The 21,028-nt window shown below is 33.6% G+C and overlaps 1 protein-coding gene across 1 annotated transcript in view; it reads right to left on the minus strand.

The window, feature by feature from the left end:
• Positions 1–20,178, minus strand: part of LOC114354966 (tyramine receptor 1) — a 30,212-nt gene extending 10,034 nt beyond the window's left edge. The window contains exon 1 of the mRNA XM_028307585.1: positions 19,848–20,178. Coding sequence (XP_028163386.1) covers positions 19,848–20,014 — 167 coding nt within the window. The 5' untranslated portion in view covers positions 20,015–20,178. The remainder of the gene's footprint in view (positions 1–19,847) is intronic.
• Positions 20,179–21,028: the final 850 nt, after the last annotated feature.

Below are 21,028 nucleotides of genomic sequence, written 5' to 3' on the forward strand. Positions count from 1 at the left end.
TACAAATAACAGTCATTAATCTCAATAGCTATTTTGATATAACTTTGGATCCAACAGCAAAGTGTAAGGAAGCCGTAACAATTGTAACTTTCTTTATACATTATGGTCTTTATTTGACGACGAACTTCCTCAAAAGGTTAATGCTCTTCTAAAAACAATTTCAAAAACAAAAAACTATCTTATGTAAGAATAATAATTTGAAACATTTGTCTATAAAAACAAAAATCTATCAACAAGAGCTATAAAGTACGTTACGACTTGATTTATTATTATGGTAATGTATATTATAAGGTCGTATACAAACTATTACATAAGATAACTACATTAGAGGTCGCTGAACTTTTGAATGGGAAGTTAACCTTTAAGTTACCTTGATGTGACTTATGGTGGCTTTAAGTTTTTTGCTCTCGGTCTAAGAATATTACAGAACATTGATATCATACCTTATTTGGTGTGAGAATTCAACCAAAACATTATATGTAATTTAACCAATAAAAAATATTAAGCAGTAAAGAAAAATGTTGCAAAAATGGGAAATATTATTCAAACTATTTTCACGCGTACAAAGTCGCGGGAACAGCTAGCAAAACATAGTCGACACTTGAAAGAAAGAAATGAAATCTGTAATTTCAATTAACCCCCTACGAACCAACGTATTCGCACCTTAATTATTAGCACAGAGAATTCTCACGGTTTTTGTGAACTCAGAAAGATGTAAGACCTCGATTCTTATCTACCACAATGCCGGCTTATAAAATGGCTCGAGGTTGATAGAAGTTTTGAAATTAATTAATTCTTTGCTACATTAACTCGGTGTTTGATGCGTACCAAAGAATAAAACCTTGACTGTGGGTATGGTAGTAGCATATAAATTAATTCGCTCTATACAATTTCTTAAAGAATTCAATTCACTTTCGAAAACGCTTTGCATGTTTCTACACCTTCACCTTTTGTAAATGAAGTAAAGCACACTCCTAATTTCCGATATTAGTAGGTATAATAGTTGTGACTAGAATTTATACTCAAAAAATAATGTTAACCCTAAGTTTGAAGCGAATGAAAAGACCCGTACTTACAAATCATTACGTCCAAACTCTATTCAATATGTCGTAGTTTTAGTTCTGTGATTGATTTTAAATTGAATTCAACCTACCAAAAGTTTAAATTTTCAATATAATTTAGANTTTGGGCCAGTCTCCCCTACGTTTTCTGCTCGCGTTAAATACATGCTTTCTATCTTTTCAATCAAATGTTTTTAGTTAGCAAAAGATAGGTATGTAGGTACAGTCGACAGCCAATCAGACTATACATTTTTGTTCCAAAATAAAGCCTATTACAACTACAGAGAGTACCGTGTAAAGCTTGACGTGGCATCGTCTGTACTTTCTTTCCTTGTATTGCAATCCTCCAAGTTTTAGGCACATTGTTCCACTATTGGCCGCGACCTTCGTCGGCGGATACCGTAGAATTACAAATGGTTTTCATTGTTTGCGCACGCGCATGGTACTCATTGTTGTGTTGCCTTGAGTCCTGGGCTCGACTCCCGTCGGTATCAATTCGGATTAAAATGCTTAATAGGCCCTTTATAAAGCACTTTTATTATTGGTTATTTATTAGGTTATGGGCCTTTTTCAGAGCTTACTAGGAAAAGATCTAAAAGAATTTTGCGTGGTAACAGAACCCACGATTTAAAATGATGTCATAGTTAAATGTCACCCATTACTTCGAGACTGTTCGACACTATCTGGCGTCTTTATTTATTTATCACAATAGCGTCTAATAATGCCAATTTAGATTAATGTTGTATTACAGTAGCTATAGATTATCTAGTATCACTGTATGCTTGATTTCTGTTTATGAGCCCCAGACATTGATTGGTTAATGATTTTTATCCTTATATATTTTACGTGGAAATACACAGATATACCTTTAGTTTTCAGGCTTTATTCTGTGATATTATTATTATATGTGAAAAAAGAGGTAGATAGAGCTGTTACATTAAAATTGTTTAAGTGCGTTAAATAGGTCCATTGAATAACAATAGATACCATGGATTTTACGAAACCATTGTGCTACAAATTGGTGGGTACGTATCTAAAACCATAGCACGTATAGCTTACCCAATCAGATGGGGAAAATCCCTATTATGGTGTCGAAGTTTTATTTTATATCGTTTTCCTTATTGATGACTATTGGTGATTCGTTATTTGTTACTGTTGATTCAAAATACAATGAACATGTTTACATAAAAATAATGCGGCAAACGCTGAACTTTATGACATAATCTACCTTAGTAGAAATGTAAATAAAGGGGACTATTCCCACCTCTCGTTCCCAGCGCTGCAACTCCTGTGTAACCTACAACTTGAGTCCATAAAAACCCAACCAATGAAGGTCAAGTTTGTAAATACGTAAGTCAGTAGTAGAAATTAGTCTAGAACTCTAGATATAATTAATCAAGGCAATTTAGTCGGCCGTTTGGTGTAGTGGTTCAGAACGGACTACTATGCCGAGAGGTCCCGGGTTCGATTCCCGGCCGGGCAGAAATTGAAATGATGAATTTTAATTTCTGTGACGGGTCTGGGTGTTTTCTATATATAATATGTATGTATTTACAAAAAAAAAAAGTATATAAGTATGTTTATCCCGTCGTCTAGTACCCATAGTACAAGCTTTGCTTAGTTTGGGACTAGAGGCGCAGTGTAAAAATGTCCAAGGATATTATTTATTATTATTATTTAATTATTTGGCTAGAGTATTAGCTAATAGTAGGCGCGACGCGTGCCAGCCCCGGTGACTAAACAAACCTAAACATTACTCATCAATGTTATGTCGGTTAAGTCTGTATTAATCTTTAAATGTAGTTGTTGAAAAGTTGAAAAATATGTTTATTGTTTCGTCCCACAACTTTATCACTAAGTATTCGGTAAAGTTCTAAGTTTAGAATGCACTAATGTCCTTGGAAAAATAATTCAAAACCTTTAATATTATGTAAGACCTTTTTAGGGCAACTAAACACATCCCAAATAGCTTGTCATTCCACGACTTTGGATCAACTTATCGGCTGGCGCTGAGAAGAAGTGACAGAGGTGACTTACCTCATATACACTAAAGTATTTGAGATTATAATACTCTTCCCTCGTATACTCGGTAGCATTAATGCCATCATTCGACGTTTAATACTTTCAATGCTGTTTATTTACATAAGTTATTTGCTTTCCATTACCAGATTCACGATTACTGCCGTATCGACTAAGACCTTCACCTGAAAACGTTAATACCGATGCTATATCATCAGAGACATAGCAGTGACCTAATTACTGCTTGTACTATACGAAGTATGCAGGGCTGTCCGTGCCAATAACGGTTCTACGGAAGTGACTAATCGTGAAAAGTGAAAGAGAAATGTACCTTTTAATTATTTTCTTACAAAGAGCCGTTTGAGCCGAAAAACCATTCCGGTTTACCAAATGTTTCTTAAAAAGGGAGGGTTTCTTAAAGACTTAATATGCCACGATATTATTATCGTTAGAATCGAAAAAGCTTAAAATGCTCTTTCGTAGAAAGATAAGACTACATACAAACATGATATGGCAGTACTACTTTAACTAAAACAAAAGGTAATTTAAACTACGATTAGATTGACACATATCGGCTGACTACCAAAAAAGTGTCATGATAATCATGTTGTATTTAGAATACTTACCTAAAAAAAGTTTTTCTTTTCATTAAATTTTATCTTTAAGAACCTAAAAACTGAGTGTATTTTCATTTTATTCAGCTCATTTCATGGCTCATTTATTTTTAATTACGTTTCATATTTGAAATATTTGACTTTTCTACTAGACAAAATGGCAACCCTACGTTGTTTAATAAAACGAAGAAATATTCTTTTGAAGAGCATTTAACATCTTTTGAAGGTCGCGACTGTTTCTCTTATGAAAGATTGTTAAAGAATAGTTTTATAGTCCATGGTCAAAGACAATCTCGTTTTAATCAATTTGTTACTTCATAATTGTTACAGATATTAACAATTATTTGATTCATATTTTAATCGCGCAATTATTATGATAAATAGGTATTTAATTAGTTAAAAGCAACTAATTTTTGTTTTATATTTCGATTCAGGATACAAAACTTATCATTCAAATGATTTATGAAAAAACAGAGTTTGAGGAATACTAAATCTACCTAACTCTTTATAAAGCTTTACAAAAGTTACTTAAAAGCTTTCAGTAGAACTTTTAGGCACAATTAAGCTGACAGATAAAGCTTTTAAAGCGCTTATTTACGAATTTCCTCAAGTTTTCTAAATGCCATCGTTATCAGCGGTTTCACCTTAAGAAACTTTTGTAAGAGCTTTTTCTCAGCTATCGGTCATTGAACTCTTCTAAAAGCATTTAATCAGCTTATGTAAAACGAGTTGTACTGTTAGGTATTGGAATGTAGGGCCAGTTCCGGTATTGGTGCTTTAAAACATAGATGAAACTTAAGGGACCTTTGAACGAGCTTTTGAGCTTTCAAATTGTTTCATTTGTAGTTACTTAATTAAATCTATCCTGATATTAAAATGAACAAAAGCATGTATAAGCTATTTAAACACAGAGGCATATTCTGTAGTGTTATTTTTATGTAGGATTTATTAGAGTGCATTTAAAAAGTCATTTAAAAAATCTTCTTACACTTTTTTTTTATTAGAGTGCATTTAAAAAGTCATTTAAAAAATCTTCTTACACTTTTTTTATTACTGTCATTTTAACCATTTATACCAGAGTAGCAAATTAATAAAGATAGTTGTTTAGATAAGTGTTGTCCACAATCATTTAGCACAAAGGTGCAAAAGATACCCGTTTCAATTCAGCTGAACGTTCACAATTAAAAGTAAATGGCCTTGGGGAACAAGGAAACACTGAAAAAAAAAGTATAGTTTTACTCTTTATTAATTTAGCAAAGTGAATGGCGAAATACTTTTCGGTATAGGTATTATACTCGCACTAGATCCGCTCTTGTGCTGAATATTATCATGTTACATTGTGATTGAATTTATCACAGGAAAGTTACTTTGACCGTATAATGACATACAAATTGAGACAATAGTTTGACTATAAACAGCCATATTAACTACTTTTGAATGTCTATGAACTCATTAGAAAAATCTGATGACGCCATTTTTAATAACCAATACGCCATTTTTAAGCTAATTTTGGCTGAAAAATCTACCTGTCAAAAGAAAAGAAGCGCGCTAAAAAAGCATTGAATATTTTTCTCGCAGATGCTTTCATTTCGGCCAGTACTCTTTCATCTTTTGACAGGTTATCTGACATGAGAATTTAAAACATTTGAATTTAATTATAAACTCTAAACGAGTTAGAATTTGAATTAATTATTTAAATTCTTTTACTCATAAAAAAAAACATTCTGTTCTGAACTCTTTTAAATAAATATCGCTACTCGACATTTAAAATATGGCTGGATTTGACATTGTCTCCAGAAGCCTGGCCTACTTTCTTAAGAAAATCTGTATACCACAGACCGACAAGTCTATTTTTAGTCCAGGAAAACCAAGTTGGATACTGTGCTAGACATTCACTGTTCTATGAATTCATTTTATCTCCACTTTTTCTACGCCATTTAATATTTTAAATCTTACGAACTGATTGCGAATAGTGCGTTGTTTGTATTTGTATTAAAATTGTTTTATCATTGAAAGATAATAGTAAGACAGAATTGTCAGGGTATTTCCAGATTGCGAAAAAATATAACTATTTCTCTGAAATGGACCTAATTACCTTAATTATAATTTAAAAATAACACAGTTTAATTATTTGATAATATTTTTTTAGTGTCAGTGTTCATAATTACACAGATAATTAAGCCAATGTTTTTAAAACGAAAAACTGTGGCAAAGGAAAGATTCTAATGCAACCTTATCATGCTTGTATGCAGTGCAGGTCTAAAATAGGTCAATGCAAGTACTAAAAGCAGCCCCAAGGTAATACCTAGGTCCAGGTGGCGTGTTACGAAGACCTCGAGCATTTAGCCAATGTAAAATATGATTTCGAATTTTCGATTAGGCCTTCGTTTGTTTAAATGAATGAAATTGACTGCATTATCAAAGGAAAATGTAGTTGGTTTTGTAAAGATTGTTTAAGAAAATAATTGATTATTTATTACAGTGTCAATACCGGATCGCTTGTTCCGATTTTTGCCAAATTGGAAACCATACCATACCATGGAACGATGGTAGCGCCCCCCTGTCATTGAGTTTGGTGGGACAGTTCAGCGTGGGTCATCTATAGAACCGTTGTTAGACAAGGGAAATTTAGTGAATTCGAATCCTCTTTGAGGCAGACTTTTTGGTTAGTAAGTAGATAATTTATTATTAAAATAAAGAGTATTAATAATTTACTATTGATAAAATTAATATTTAAGATCCTTATGTAGAGTCGTGATCTAATTTCCATGCAAGTTAATGAAATGAATAAGGAATGTATTTATAAAAGGATTGATTCATTAATAAGGAAGGAAAATTTTAAGATGTTTGTTTATTATTCGTGTCAATATTAACAATTTACATCATTTTACGTCATCAGCTATTCAGCTAATTTCTACGTACCTACGTACTAGTTAAAATCAACAAACGGTGGAATAGGTTTTTTCTATTGTATTTTTTTACATAAACGTGACCATTGTATGTAATATATTTACAGTAATGTCTATAGTATTGTTACAAGCATCGTGACATTAAGCTGAGATCTTTTTTGTTTGTTACATATTTATTATATTTTATGTCTGTACGTCCCTAAGCACCCTGTGTAGCATTTTTACAGTAACCTAAGTCAATTACTTGGTATTTTATTTAAAATTCTACGTGTTAAAAATATCGAACAATAGCTTGTACTGATTTAATTATTTACGCTAAACGTACTTTCTGTAATTTTCCATTTAAAAGTTCAACAAAATTACTTCAAAAGTAATTTTAAACTATTCTGAATGTTCGATTGATTCTTCTTTTTCTCAAGTAATAGATAGTCGGGTTTTTCAACAAATAGGTAGGTATTATTTAAATGTATTGATTTAATTGCACTGTCTAGATCCTAAATCGGCAATACATTTAGGTACAATACTTCTCACGACCTCGTCTTACGTAAATGAAGCGTCTTATTTTTTACTTCGTTACGACAAGGAAGAAAAAATCTGTATATTACATCATACGTCACTCAAGTCGAGATAGTTCAAACTAGGCGCTTCGCATTCTCAGGCGTTGAAACTAAACAGTGTTTGAAACTATTTTCAATAAAATATTATAAACAACTATGCAATATTTCATGCATAATTTGGTACATTATGTTTCACATACCTACAATAATGTAGAGATAATATCGACTTCGTTCGTTTCAGCCAAATGACGTCCACTGCTGGACAAAGGCCTCCTCGACTTATCTTTTAGAATTTATTAGGTATTTCAGTGTTTCGGTTTGCTTAACTTTTTCGACAGCTTCTCTAAAGCTTCGCGGCCGTATCTTAAAAAAATAAAACACACCGCAAATTCCTGGCACAAAACAAAAAAAAAAAACAAAAGAGGTTTTAATCGTATCGCATAAAAAAGTAACCGACGCGTTCTTTATTTCTTTATTTAAATTAACGTCAGTCAGTATCGATGCAAACAAAACGTGTATACGGTAGCTGCACTCGCCCATTGCATTGAACATTAAGGTCAAAATTAAAAACTGTATCAATACGGGTAAAGCTGAATACACACCACGTGTGGTAACCAATGACGTACCTTGGCGTAAAAATTATTTAATCTATCCGCCATGTTGTACTAATTCCAGGACAAGCAAAAGGAGCTTAAACTCTATATTATTAAATACGTTGCTTAGGTAATAATAAACTAATAACTGAAACTGTGATGAACAAAGACTTAACTGGGCAAGAGCTTTACTTAAGCAATCACCATTCATGGTGACGTAATCACTATTTATATCAGAAGTAACAGTTCACGTACTTTGATTCCTCACGGAGCCAGTGTAGTCACACCTTATCGCAATTATTAGCAAGGCCGTCTTTCGTTTGAATAGAGCCCTTTGAGAAATGCTAGGTATATTAAACTTATTATATACCACATGGTCATTGACCATAGACAAGCGTGCAATTTGAGTGTAAGGTCGCCATAGTAACTTTTCACGCACTATTAAACTAAAGTAGTAGGTACATTAAAATTATTGCAGTATTTCCGGCTTGAAATATTGCATTTGAGTCTTTTGTTTCACGAAGACCTTCTTAGCCAAATGTTTAAGCAATTTAACAGTCGTAATAAGACATAAAATAAGAAGCATTAACTAAACCATTTGGTTTAAGTTTTAATGCTCATTTATTGCACAAGTAAGGGCACTGTGCTAATAAACTAGATTATTGTTGTCACTTATTTTCAATGTCAACATTTAAAATGACGATGAATATTCAAAGACTTTCAAAAATTATGCCTTTGCCTTTTGTTGACGAAAAATTTAAAAAAAAGTTAGCAAATGAACATAAAAATGGCTTTCGCATGTTCGAAATTTGAAATTTTACATGTCAGTATTCTATTCGGTTTATTTTTGGCGATGGCCTCCTAACGGGCCGGTCGCATGATAAACCTAACTAAATTAAAAAAAGAAATCCGTGACTGAATGAATATAGAGCTATCATGCCGTGGTTTAGAAGAGGGTAACCAAAAATTTTGTACGTACAAGACTAATACATACATAGGTACCTAGTTAAATATTATGCGATAGAGGAAAATTTTGAAGCAAAATACCTTAATTAATTAGGTAATAAATAACACAACATATTACGAGTACACATACAATGACGTGGATTATTGGATAACGTTATTTGCTTACAATTAACTATTGGAGTTAAGTTTGAATGTATCAAAATATTGTTCACGTTTTGACTGACTTTGTGGTCCCTCTACCATGACTGTGAAAAACGACAGTGGAACGACATCAATTTATTGCCAAATACGCGTGGTACCGGCTAGCCTTGGCCGTGAACGAGCAAAATTAACGCGCGAACCTAACTGTCAAACGCGATTTTTCTTTATCTGTGCTAATAGCAATTTATTGTCTTTTTTGTCACGCGATTTTTGTATCTGGCCAGTACTTAGTTCACTTTTTATGTTCCAAAGTTATTTATAAAAGTTTTTGTACTTAGATAATAATATCCTTACTTTTTATTGTTTGTAAAGCTATTTTTAAACCTATTTCTTATAAATAAAAGTGATTCATCAAATCGGTCTTAAACTCTGTCCAAGATCATTGCCCACGCGATTATTAAAAAAACCAGGCTTGTAGACGTCCGATTTTAAGCTCTTTTTTGTTTGGATTCTCAACTAGCGAGCTAGACGTATGATTTTGATAAATGATAGCTGGTTATTTTCTATGATGTAACATGTAAATACAGGTTGATCCATCCAATGTATTCAAAGGAATATTTTTGGAAACTTTTAATAAACGTTATTGCATTATAAATACTTTATGTTGTTTAATTGCAGGCTTGTAGGTACATTGTAATGATTGTGTAATACACTTTGTGCTAGCTGTATCGATGTATGTGACCTTCGTTCCAACTCTAGGGTAAGTTATAGGAAAAGTCTGTGTTAACCATTTTGCAGTAAAATTCAGAATTACCTACATTTTAAGGGAAAATTTAATTCAGCGTGATTTTGTACATACAAAAAAAAACTAAAATAGAATCAACTGATCAAAAGATTACAACAAAAGCTAAATAATTATAACAAAGACACGAAAGCCATAGTTATGAAACAGAAATGATAAACACAAAACGTCATTAAAGGCAGCCATTGCAGCGAACGCTAGAAATATCACGCGTATCCGCTTCCAAATGCATCCTGTACTAAAATAGTTTTAAACCACACGTTAAACTTGTAGGTAGACAGATAATTCTATAGATTTCACAGTAGATCAATACCCTTGAGGGACAAAGAGATGTTAGGTTAGGTTTTCAATTTTTTCGGCGACTTATCTTTGTATTAGAGAGTTGTACCTATGTAAAAGAATCATGTAAGTTTGCAATGTTTCCGTCAGTTAAAGCTTTGAAATTTTTAATAAGAAACCTACTGAAATATTTACTGTAACTTCATACTGATTTATTAAAACTAAATATACCTACCTACTTTTACAACAGGTAAATATTTTTTTACTCGTTTAGACCTACTTTACTCTACATATTAATTGTCTTTTTTTCGCGCCATTCTGTCAGTCTAGATGATCCTTAGTCTATGGCCAAAATTAAGATTCGAACAATGCGTTCGAATTCTCTTTCAAACTGAGAGTTACAAAAACGGATCAAGGTTATTAAATATTGAGAGTTAAATTGGCATGAGTGTCTGTGGTTGAAGAGCAATAAGTTTCATTCACCTTTTGCAAAGTCTTCTCAACTTACAAAGATTACAGAATCAGATGGTAATGAAAGACATTCTTATCTGTGGATGACAGTGCTTAGTTGTTACTTAATAAGCCGCAGTTACACTTTGCGGGAATTGATCGAGACATGTAGTTAATTTTGTTTCGCCGTGTGTCGTCCATACTTCGGTATGGTGATCGTGCTTTTGTTCGATCAATATCCCGCATAGTGTAACTGCGCCATTAAGCCCGTGAGTTCATCAGACTTTATAAATAAGTAGAAATGTTTTGACAATTTTGACTGCCGTAAAAACCATAACCAAAGAGAACAAAGCTGCGAAATTCGACTGATAAAATCTTCACTTTCAATAGTTTGGAGATTGAATAAGACCAGGCATTGTCTGTCGGTCCGGGTTAGGTGTCAGGCAAATTACAAATTTAAATGGGAGCAGAGTTTGAGCTGTAATCACGAGGAAAATTTCGGAACTCTTTTGTGTTCTATTTTTGGGGCGATGGGGAAATCTTTATCGGCAGGATAATGGACTGACGACCGCTTGTAAAGGTACAGTTTTGGCATGTTATGTATTTGTAATGTAATAAGGGAGATTTTGCAAGTGAAATGGAGCTTGATGTCTTGACTGTACCAATGGTTGGTTTACAACGACCGCTTGTAAGGCTACATTGTGGAATCTATATGGTGGTAATAAGAGCGATTTTTCGAGAGAAATGGAGCATGTCTTGTCTGTACCAATGAGGGCTATCGTTTTTATACTTAACAGTTGGCACCCCTGGCGATTGACAGGACATTACTCTACAGTGGCGCCATCTTTATGAGTGCAAATACGATAGTCCTCCTACCACTTTCGCGCTCACCAGTTGGTGCCACTGTCTTCGCTACTAGCCAGTGACAGGACCTTACTCTACAGTGGCGCTAACTGGTGAGCGCTAAAAGATAGCCCTCATTGGTTTATAGAAAGGTGCCAATAAACACGGAAGGGAGAGACCTTTGCCCTAATAATGATAACTATTGCGGGAATGAGGACCGTTGTCCTCTTTACAGCAAATAATCTATTGTGATAAAGTTTCCTACATTAACTTGGACTACGATTACGTTTTAGTCTAGACAATTTGACCTGATCTTCGGAATTCTTAGAATGTTGTAACAGAATTGTTTGCCCTATTTTTGGAGCGAAATTTTTTACTTTCTACTTTAAAAGGAAGTTTCGGTTATTGCCTCTGGTTCTGACTGCTATAGTAGATACATGTAAGTATTGCGATAATACAAGTTAATACGGATTAATGGTTCTTGACTGTATTTAAATTCTACCAAATAAGAAAATATCTTTAAAGTCTGTTACTATGAAAATACAGGAGCAATAAGGAAACATTTAAAAGAAAAGAACTAAATTGCCTTTTCAATTACAATCAAGGAAACTGGACTGTATCGAATACAAAGTCATGAAAGCATTATTACAGTTCTCTAGTGACAAATAAATAACTTAATAGTTTTAGATCAATTATTTTAATTTCAATCAACTTGTAAAGCAGTGATTTGTTGACAAGCTGGCAGCATATTAATGCATTTAAACAAAGGCGGAGTTAAACTGTTGAAACACATAATGCTATTTTGAATTTCAACAGCGCGAGTTTCTGAATGGATTTTTTAGTCCAAGGTGACAAGACGGGAGTTGAATCTGAAATTCATCATTAAAATAATTTAAGATGCAATAACATACGAGTGGTCGAAAATCGTCCATTGAAAAGTGAAATTTAATGGCACAGGACTAAAGCCGACAATGTAAACAATGGTCGTGATACAATCATTTATAAAGATCATGCTTTCATGACTACAAAAGTAGTAACGTGCGGTTTGAAAGTGGTATTTTGTTTTGTCCAAAGAAAGCTGACATCAGTCATTTGTCTATGTCTCCTATATCCGGTATAACTGGTTGGCTACAAGTATACATAATCAGAGATTTAACAATTGATAGGATGTTATTTACTTCCAGTTACGACCATTTAAAGATCAAACAAGAGGATCATCCATTTAAGTAGCTCAATGAATAAGCGTCAAGAAAGAATAAAAACCTATGGCTAATAAAGAAACACTGATGGAAGATCATCTCAAAGGAGAATGATGCAGTAGTCACTATTAAATCAATGGTGAAAAGAACAGACTATTTGATGAACTATACGATCTGCTTACTAGAAGTAACAATTGGGAGAATGATGATAATCATTTGAGAATTTATTCCTTTGCTGTGGAAGTCAATAAAATAACAATAATGATGAATGTTTTTGCTATTAAACCTCCTACATGTAATTTTCCAACTGTCGTTAATCATTCCATAGTAATTTATAAATACCAGGCACCTCTGATCGAGACAATGAACCAAGATGTTTAAGTAATTCGAATACTGCTACTCATTAATATGTAATCGATTGTTTTTGAACTTAACACACAATGTATCTTTGGAAACCAAATGACTGACTTGTTGCAAGTTGCATTGCATTTCTTGATATATTTTCAGATTGTTTTACAACTGATTCTAAAGATTTACGAGTATTTTATCAAAGAAATAAATTGTGTGATTTCTATTTCAAATTGACGTTGATTATTAGCAATTAAGAGCAAATATTTCAATTCAATCGCTAATAATCTATTGAAGATTGATTCTAATAAAAGATGATGTCTTTGAATCCATTCAGAAGTTTTTCACACGGTATTATTTACACGTGCCACGTTCTTTAAGGAATTTAAATTTCAACTAAATGCGTTTGAGAATTCTCAATGCATTTAGATAGTAAAACGGAACGTTTCTACCACTTTAGTGATACTTTTACTAATGTTGCCCAAGAACCACTTAAGGTAAAACGTATTTTACTAGCTGTTGAAAATTTATTTGCATGTGACATTGATACGGGCGAACGATTGTAGAATTCTCCAAATCTAATGGATATTTTACGGGCGAACTTTAATGAGCATCGTTATAACACAATATGGGAATTTTTAAAATTATACACGGCCGTCTACGTTATTGCGGCCATTTGTAATTTTGTCGAGTTAACTTTATGAGGAATTTCATTTTAGCCTTTAAGTAAATTGTGAAATGCTTTAAAATTCGTCTTATCAGACCATAAAGTCTATTACGAGTTGCGTCAGAAGACCGTGAAATAACATAGGTCAAAGGAAATGAGTTATTATATTCGCCGTTTAATTCTTAACTGTTGTATCAATTTATAGAACTACCAAGATTGCAAGGTTTAGGTTCGCATGCAAACATTATCAGTGCGAAATTCCGCGTATTTCATAGAACAATAAAGTCAAAAGCAATCATTGATAAAGAATTACTTCACAGTAACGCGGTGATTGTAAATAAAAAACAGTACAAAGTGTAAAGATACATAGTTCTTGACACAGTTACTGGTATCAATTGGCTGGGCCTGCACAATGTCTTTGTCAAGGAATTCAAAAGTTTACGCTCGTATCTTCATAATAATATTTGTATTGGTGTAATCTATTGACCTATATTCCGATATGTGCCAATGAACGTATTATCAATAGCTAATTTGGCTTGTGTTGTGGAATTTATTCGACTAGATACTGATAAATACTTAGCGCAGTGGCGCAACGATATCGTCACTATAGAAGTCTTGAGTTTGATTCTCGATCAGCTCGATTTTTAAAACCCTCCTACAATGTATTTTTTTTCTTGATATAGGTACAGATGACGCTGATGAATCCAAATAAACATCTTATGCACTTTTAATAGATGCGATCTCTCAACGAAAAGGTATAGTGATGTGTTGACCACTCTCTATAAATTCAGACACATATTTCAGTTAGCAGCGACCTAATTCTTTGAACAGACTGACAAGGCGACGGAGATATGATTGCGACACACCAATTAATGATGACATAAGGGCTTGAGATGAAATGTTATAACCAACGACTCCAATCTATTGTTTCGATGGTAACTAAATACAGGAAATTGTTTTGGGTGTTTGTTTGACTTTTACAAGGTTAACGCACCGTGAATACCTACATTAGAAGATTCGTCTTTACTTACATTTACTTTTTGATTATTTCCTTCTTCGTCAAGTTCCATTGCGTTAAAGAATGATACTTTATCAATAAAAGGTGAAGGTGAATTATTATTTGCTGTATTAGAAAGCACTTTCGTTTGAAGAATTCTGGTATGCATACTCTCAAACGTTGGCAACGGCAAAGGAGCATTCTAAGGTTTAAAAAATAAAGCATCTTTGACTCTAACTTTAGCTGGATACTCTTGCAATGAAGAACCGACCTTATTATTTGCAAGTAAACGTTACTTTCGGATGCGATGTTATAAGCGGTCAAGAACGATCTCGCAACACGTATGCATGCTCGTTGCAACGACAGTTCTGGTGTGTGCGTAGTCTATTGCTGGTTTTGTTCCGCCGACAGAGGTTGTTGAGCAATGTTTTGTTACTGCTGCTTTCGGTCCATGATTATTATCATTATTGCGAAAGGTGGTTGAACTATTAGAAGGATTACTGGAGGAGAGTTGATCGCCAGCTTGAAATATTTCATTTTTTTAGTCAAGAATGCAGTGCTGTCTGTGGGATTAGTCAACTCACGACGAAGAATAGCTGTTGATATTTTATTTACTATCTGCAATATTAAACATGGTATTGTTGAATGATTCATCTCAGATATTACTCTGCCCAGGAGATCAAACAATCATTGTCAATATACTTATTGTATTAATTATAATGATAGCAAATCAAAATTTGCAGTTGCTGCAAACAGATCTAGAGATAATAATTCAATTAAGTATGGCTGGTTAACCAAATTCATTTCAAAGTCATTTTGTATTTACAAAACACGTTTTGAAACGACGGTTATGTCCTACAAATATTCAAGGATAACGTTGAAGGGTTTTACATTAAAACTATCGAAGCAGAATCCATTATTAATTCTTGCTTTGATAATATTACCAAACAAAACTATTGTTCTTTTGGTAAAATAAATTTTGAACGCAATGAAATTTGAGTTAATCAATCATCGACTTCAAAATATTAGTCCAAATTTTCCTTAGTTACAAATTTTCAATAGAGGATATTTGTGAATATTATAAAACAAGGAAACTACAATCAAAACCTGTAAAGTAAGTTTGGCTTCGGTGAGTGGTTTGTATGGAGTCTATCGCATGACAACACGCTCACGCAGACTGCTAGCTATAAGGTTGAAAATTGATCAGCTGCTGTTGAAATTTGCATACTAAAAGACACATCCTGTGCACCTTCTAAATCATGCACGCTTGTGTCTTGATCCAACATCGACAAATCTTATGACTAATAACATTTAGAAACTCATTTATTAATCCAAAATCAAGACAGATCTAATCCGGCAAAATGTATACCTTGAAGTTCGTAAAGTGAATAACATTGCTACAATCTGCATAAATTTCCTTACCGGTAGCTTAAGTAAATTCTAGAAGCCGGAGGTTGGAGGGCCTTGTTATAAAACCGTAAACTTTATTTCTACCGTTTTGAATTAGGTTCCTTCCCTAATTAACGTGAAACTAAAACAACATATTAGCCAATCATTAACTGACATTAAAGATGCATTTACCCTTTGATGGAAATGTTTATTTACTGTATCGCTAATAGTGTGTTAATTGATTTGATGACCATCAACATTTATAATGTGTTTGTCGTCTAAATTGGTTCAATTAAGATCCTAGTATAAATATTCTACTCCGAAACTTATATTTTAGAAATCTTTGGTCTTTTTTCAGAAGTGGACGTTATTTGATTGAATTGAACGAAACTTATAACGCATTATTCAGTAATCACTCTAAGTATCGTGACTTTTATTCTAATAAAGATATTTTAAGACTTATGATACAGTAGAACAAAGGGACATATTTTGCTTCATTTATTCCCATGTATGCTGAGCATGCAATGGTATTAGAATCTAGCTATTGTTGTAATGTATCCAGTCGTTGAGATTATAAATTCCTATTTCATAGCATCAGTAATACCAATACTTTATTTATGTTTGTGTATGTTCAAACTATAAAAACTGCTCTATCAAGTCTATTTTAGATAATTTTGCAAAAGCTATTTTAAGAATCGAATCGAATGAACGTAAAAAAACTTGTCTTGAGACACTAGTCGTTAAAAATTGGCGTGTATAATTTATACTATCTGAACCAAATTAGGCATCTTTCTAAAAAATACCAAAGAATGACGTCAAAGTAAGTAGTTTTCCTAGATAAACCTATAATCAGGTGTCAAGTAGGATTATACTGTATTACAATGCATTAAGTGGCAATAAATTTGTTGAGACTACCTGACCGCAGTGGTTTCTTCCATATACAAACATTATCTGGTTTAAAGTTCATAAATTCTGATTCACTGTGTATATTTAACAAATAAACAAATCTTGATAACGCGGTAAATCTTTGTATAAACTTCTGTTTAGTAAATTGTTATGAATGCATCATTTTCTTATAAGGTGTCAATGTCGAGTGTGACATAATGTATAGATAATAGTAATCCTTATTAGGAATAGGCTTGACAACTATTTAACCATTACATAATAAAGAGTTGGTCAATGCTCGTTAAATCTGAGCGACCCGTCTTTTTCTATCCCTTGCATTAGAACAAAGACGCAATTTATTAATGTTAACAAAATATTGAAATTCATACAATGTCTTTCAAAATCAGTATCATTATTGTCATCGTGATGCATAATGGAAATGTATGCTGACTGATAGCAGAATATAAGGTTCTGATAAATATTATTTAATGGAGTTGCTGATTACTATGCCATGGTAGTACCAAGAAGTTTCCCACTATATTTCTGACGTAATCATGATGTGTTTTAACAATGAGATCAACACCATCATTATCAATATCTTTATTAAGTTCATTTGTAAGTGTTTACTCTTTGGAAATACCTCAAATTCTTCGTTTTGATTCACTACACATGAATAACACTACAATGTATTCATTTATCTTTACTACATCCTATTATCGAGTAAAATGAACCGTTTTCAATGTTTTGATGCGTTTTCACTGATTTGTTCCACTCAATCGTTATCGGCCGATGTCTGAAGGACTCTGTAATATTCCGCGTGTCTTTTAGTTCTACATATCGTTTGATTACCAACAATTTGTCTCCGACAGACAGGTCATTAAGGTACTTGGTCATTGTGAAGTGTAGCTATTCGCCACAAGACAGCTGACGAATGTTTTCATCACAAAATTTTGTAGTTGCAACGGCAAATGCAATTCGCAACCACAAGGTTACAAATACAGAAATAAATTGTTGTATTTCGAACATTACCGAGCTGAATACATCATGTTTCCTTTACAATTGAAATACAAATTAAGAAATAGCTCGTGAAAGAAGGAATGGCATACCTATCTCGTTCTAGCTAGATAAGATATAATTTAAAACCTGCACGTTGAATTCTTTCAGACAGAAGAAACGAAATAACGTGATTTTAGCTTGATGAAGAAATCCGTGCTAATGCAACATCACGGAATGTTTTTATTAAATGTACAAATTATGCGTTACAATTACATTTGACACGTATCTGTACAGAATATTTCTCTTTTTCTGTTAAATTTCCTTGAATTTGTCACAACGGATATTTAATAACAATAAAATTGCATAAGTAAAAATCATCTTACTCCTAATATTTTCTGTGCCAATTCACAAGTCGCAGATCGTGATCCTTCAATGAAAGTTTTGCGAAATTCCACAACGTGGTGTTGAAACCACAAGAGTTCGGTCACATTTCAAAACACCGAAAGGAACTTAGCGAGACTCATTTAATTTGCTTGAAAAAGTTTGGAATATGAACCAGATTTTTATTGCTGAGCAAATTGATTCATGATTCATTTAGTGTTCGGAGTGTCTGATGAATTTCATAAATCATCGTTGTAAGATTGAGTGCATGGAAAACTTTTATTAGTGCTCAAATACTGGTGAATGCAACTGTATTTAAATTTATGAGGCTGCCAATAAATTCTCTGAACCGACGGTCATCACTTTGGCTCTATTACGATCGTTAGGGTCAGAATGGTGAGTCATAGTCATGAGAGGAGCTTGTTATCAACGGATTGCTCCACTAGGAAAGTTGTAAGGTAAATAAATAACTACAGAGTCCAAAGATAGAAGTAAAACTACCGTATACACCACGTGGTTTTAAAGTTCACCAAACAATGTTGCGGGATTGAGAAATAGCTGTTCTGAATTGAGGTTACTGGAGATCGTTACTAATCAAAGACATCGTCTGTCCGTTTGTCCATGAAGCGTTAACGAGTTAAAAGAAATGACCAAAGCAATTTACAGCTGTAATTGCCGTAAGTAAGAATTCAGTTTTAAGAATAATTGTTTCGATTGTGGTCAAATGATTTTAAATGGCCAAATTAAAAGCAAATCGTAATTTTCCATCTAACGATCCGCTAGAATGCTAGATTGATGTTTATTTGTTTGTATTCACAAATTATTAGGCGATAAATTAATGTTTACAAGCTTGCAGTTGTTTTATTAGATTAATTAGTTGGAATTGGGACGTTCTACTCATACTTTAAAGTTGTTATCGGTAATTAGAACAGTATCTATTGGTTATAAAATTTCCGAGTGTCGTTTTTGTGTGGAATTTTGCAAGTTCAAGACCTTTTTCCTTGAGAGGCGTGCAAAATTGCTGCTAATAATGGTTCGGTTGGAACATCCAATATCGAAGTACCGTTGAGATGACCGTGCTTTTTTAATGGGCACAAAAAAACCTTTTCGTGACCTTTGATCTGGAGAATGATCTAGTCTTATATTCTTGTACATTTTGGGGAATTGGCAAATAGATAAATGTCAAGATTTGAGTCTTAAATACAAGTTTATGTGACCATCAATATTATTGAGCAACGTGTATGAGTTCATAAATCAACTGTTGCAAGAGCAAGCATTGAAAATAAATGTCAGAAACTCAGGTAGACGGACGACACTAATCGTCTAATAATACAACCAGTATTGGCTGCAACCCAAGCTAGGAAAGGTGCACCCCAAAAAATTATGGTCTAAACATCTGACCGGATTTCTATGTTTTGTTTGTTCGTATGCCATCTCGGAGTTTTGTTTCGCATTGTTCTAAGTGTGAATAACTTTTTATACAAAGATTTATACTGATTAATGAGTGTTTTGCCGATTTTGATTGATTTCTGTGTTCAAATTTTTGTACTTAAAATCCGTCAAAGTTTACATTTTTATGTTCTGTGCATGAAAAGATGATTTAAGACCAAAGCAGATGAAATTAAACACAGTGAATTAATTTGTACGATTTGTCGTTCATAAAAATGTAAACATTGGAATTCCAAAGGCCCATTTAGTAGTTGGACCAAAGCAAACTTTTACTTTGAAAGTTATGGAAAGTTTCGACTCACCTATTGGATATGGTCCTCAGGCCAGGCCGTCTGCAGAAGACCAGCAAAGCCAAGGAATTGGCCGCGGTGGACACCAGGAATAGTGCCAGTAGGAGAATCTCCTCAACAAGTCGGTCCCTCGGTTCCATCCCTGTGGTTACTCCAGGTGATATAGAGGGTGTTTCCATTTAAATGTCATCACTACACTTGTACACAATTAGACACTTTCAGTTTAGTTTGTAATCCAAGCTGCAGCTGTTAATCGCGTGTAAGTTTGGAGAACACGCCGGCGGGTGCAGGCGTCTTTCTCGTAGCGCTGTCGGTTGACAACTGAACTCGACTCGGTCGGTGTCGGCGCGAGCGAGCGTGGTCGGGTCGCCCCCCTCCTCGGCTCTGGTAGACGGTTGGATAATGCCGTGTCATGAACGGAGTTTCCCGTTCGGTCTCGAATTGGTGCAAGAATGTTTTGATGCCGTGCGATAATGTGGTGTCGATAGTAACTGGCCGTTTCGTGGTTTACTTTTTTTTCGCATTTTGGAAAAGGAACTGTCTGTTTCGTGTTTTTCTTTTTTGGCATTTTGGAAAAGGAACTGAAACAAAATTAAATGAATGTCAATAAATTTAGGAAAGCATTAAAGGCATGACAGATTTTCAAAAGAGTTCAAAGTATTTTTCAATGACCTGTTTTTAAATTAGGTACTCGTAAATATTAATTATCCTATCAAGTATGCAGTTATTTATTTCCCATACCACTTTTAGGGCAAGAAGGGGGAGGTATTGATACTTAAATTAAGGGCTAATTAGGTACAATAATAAATCGGTTACTTATGTACAAAGTGGGCATTTAGTCACCAGCAATAAAAGGTGCCAACTAGAATCAATAAAACTCTTATCAACTAAGTAGTAATAGGTAATAAAATGTCATTCATTCACTATGACTAACTAACATGAATGTAGTCCCTACATTTTTGTTGTTGTAGTGCAATGATGTGCATGAAAAAGTTTATCATTTTTGGATAGTCACATTTTAGGCCGATATTCAAAAGAAGATGCAAAACTTCGCGGTTCTGTGATTGGTTCATGTGTCACCCTGTGCGTCCAAGCGCACTGTGAGACCTCATAGTAATGTTTGTGAATACGGGCGTTAGTAACTTAAAGGGAAATACCTCAATAAAAATAACTCAGTAAATTGCAGAGTTTAG

This window comes from Ostrinia furnacalis, unplaced genomic scaffold, assembly GCF_004193835.3.
Source record: "Ostrinia furnacalis isolate ACB-3 unplaced genomic scaffold, ASM419383v2 OfSCF2290, whole genome shotgun sequence".
In the NCBI taxonomy this organism is placed as follows: domain Eukaryota; kingdom Metazoa; phylum Arthropoda; class Insecta; order Lepidoptera; family Crambidae; genus Ostrinia; species Ostrinia furnacalis.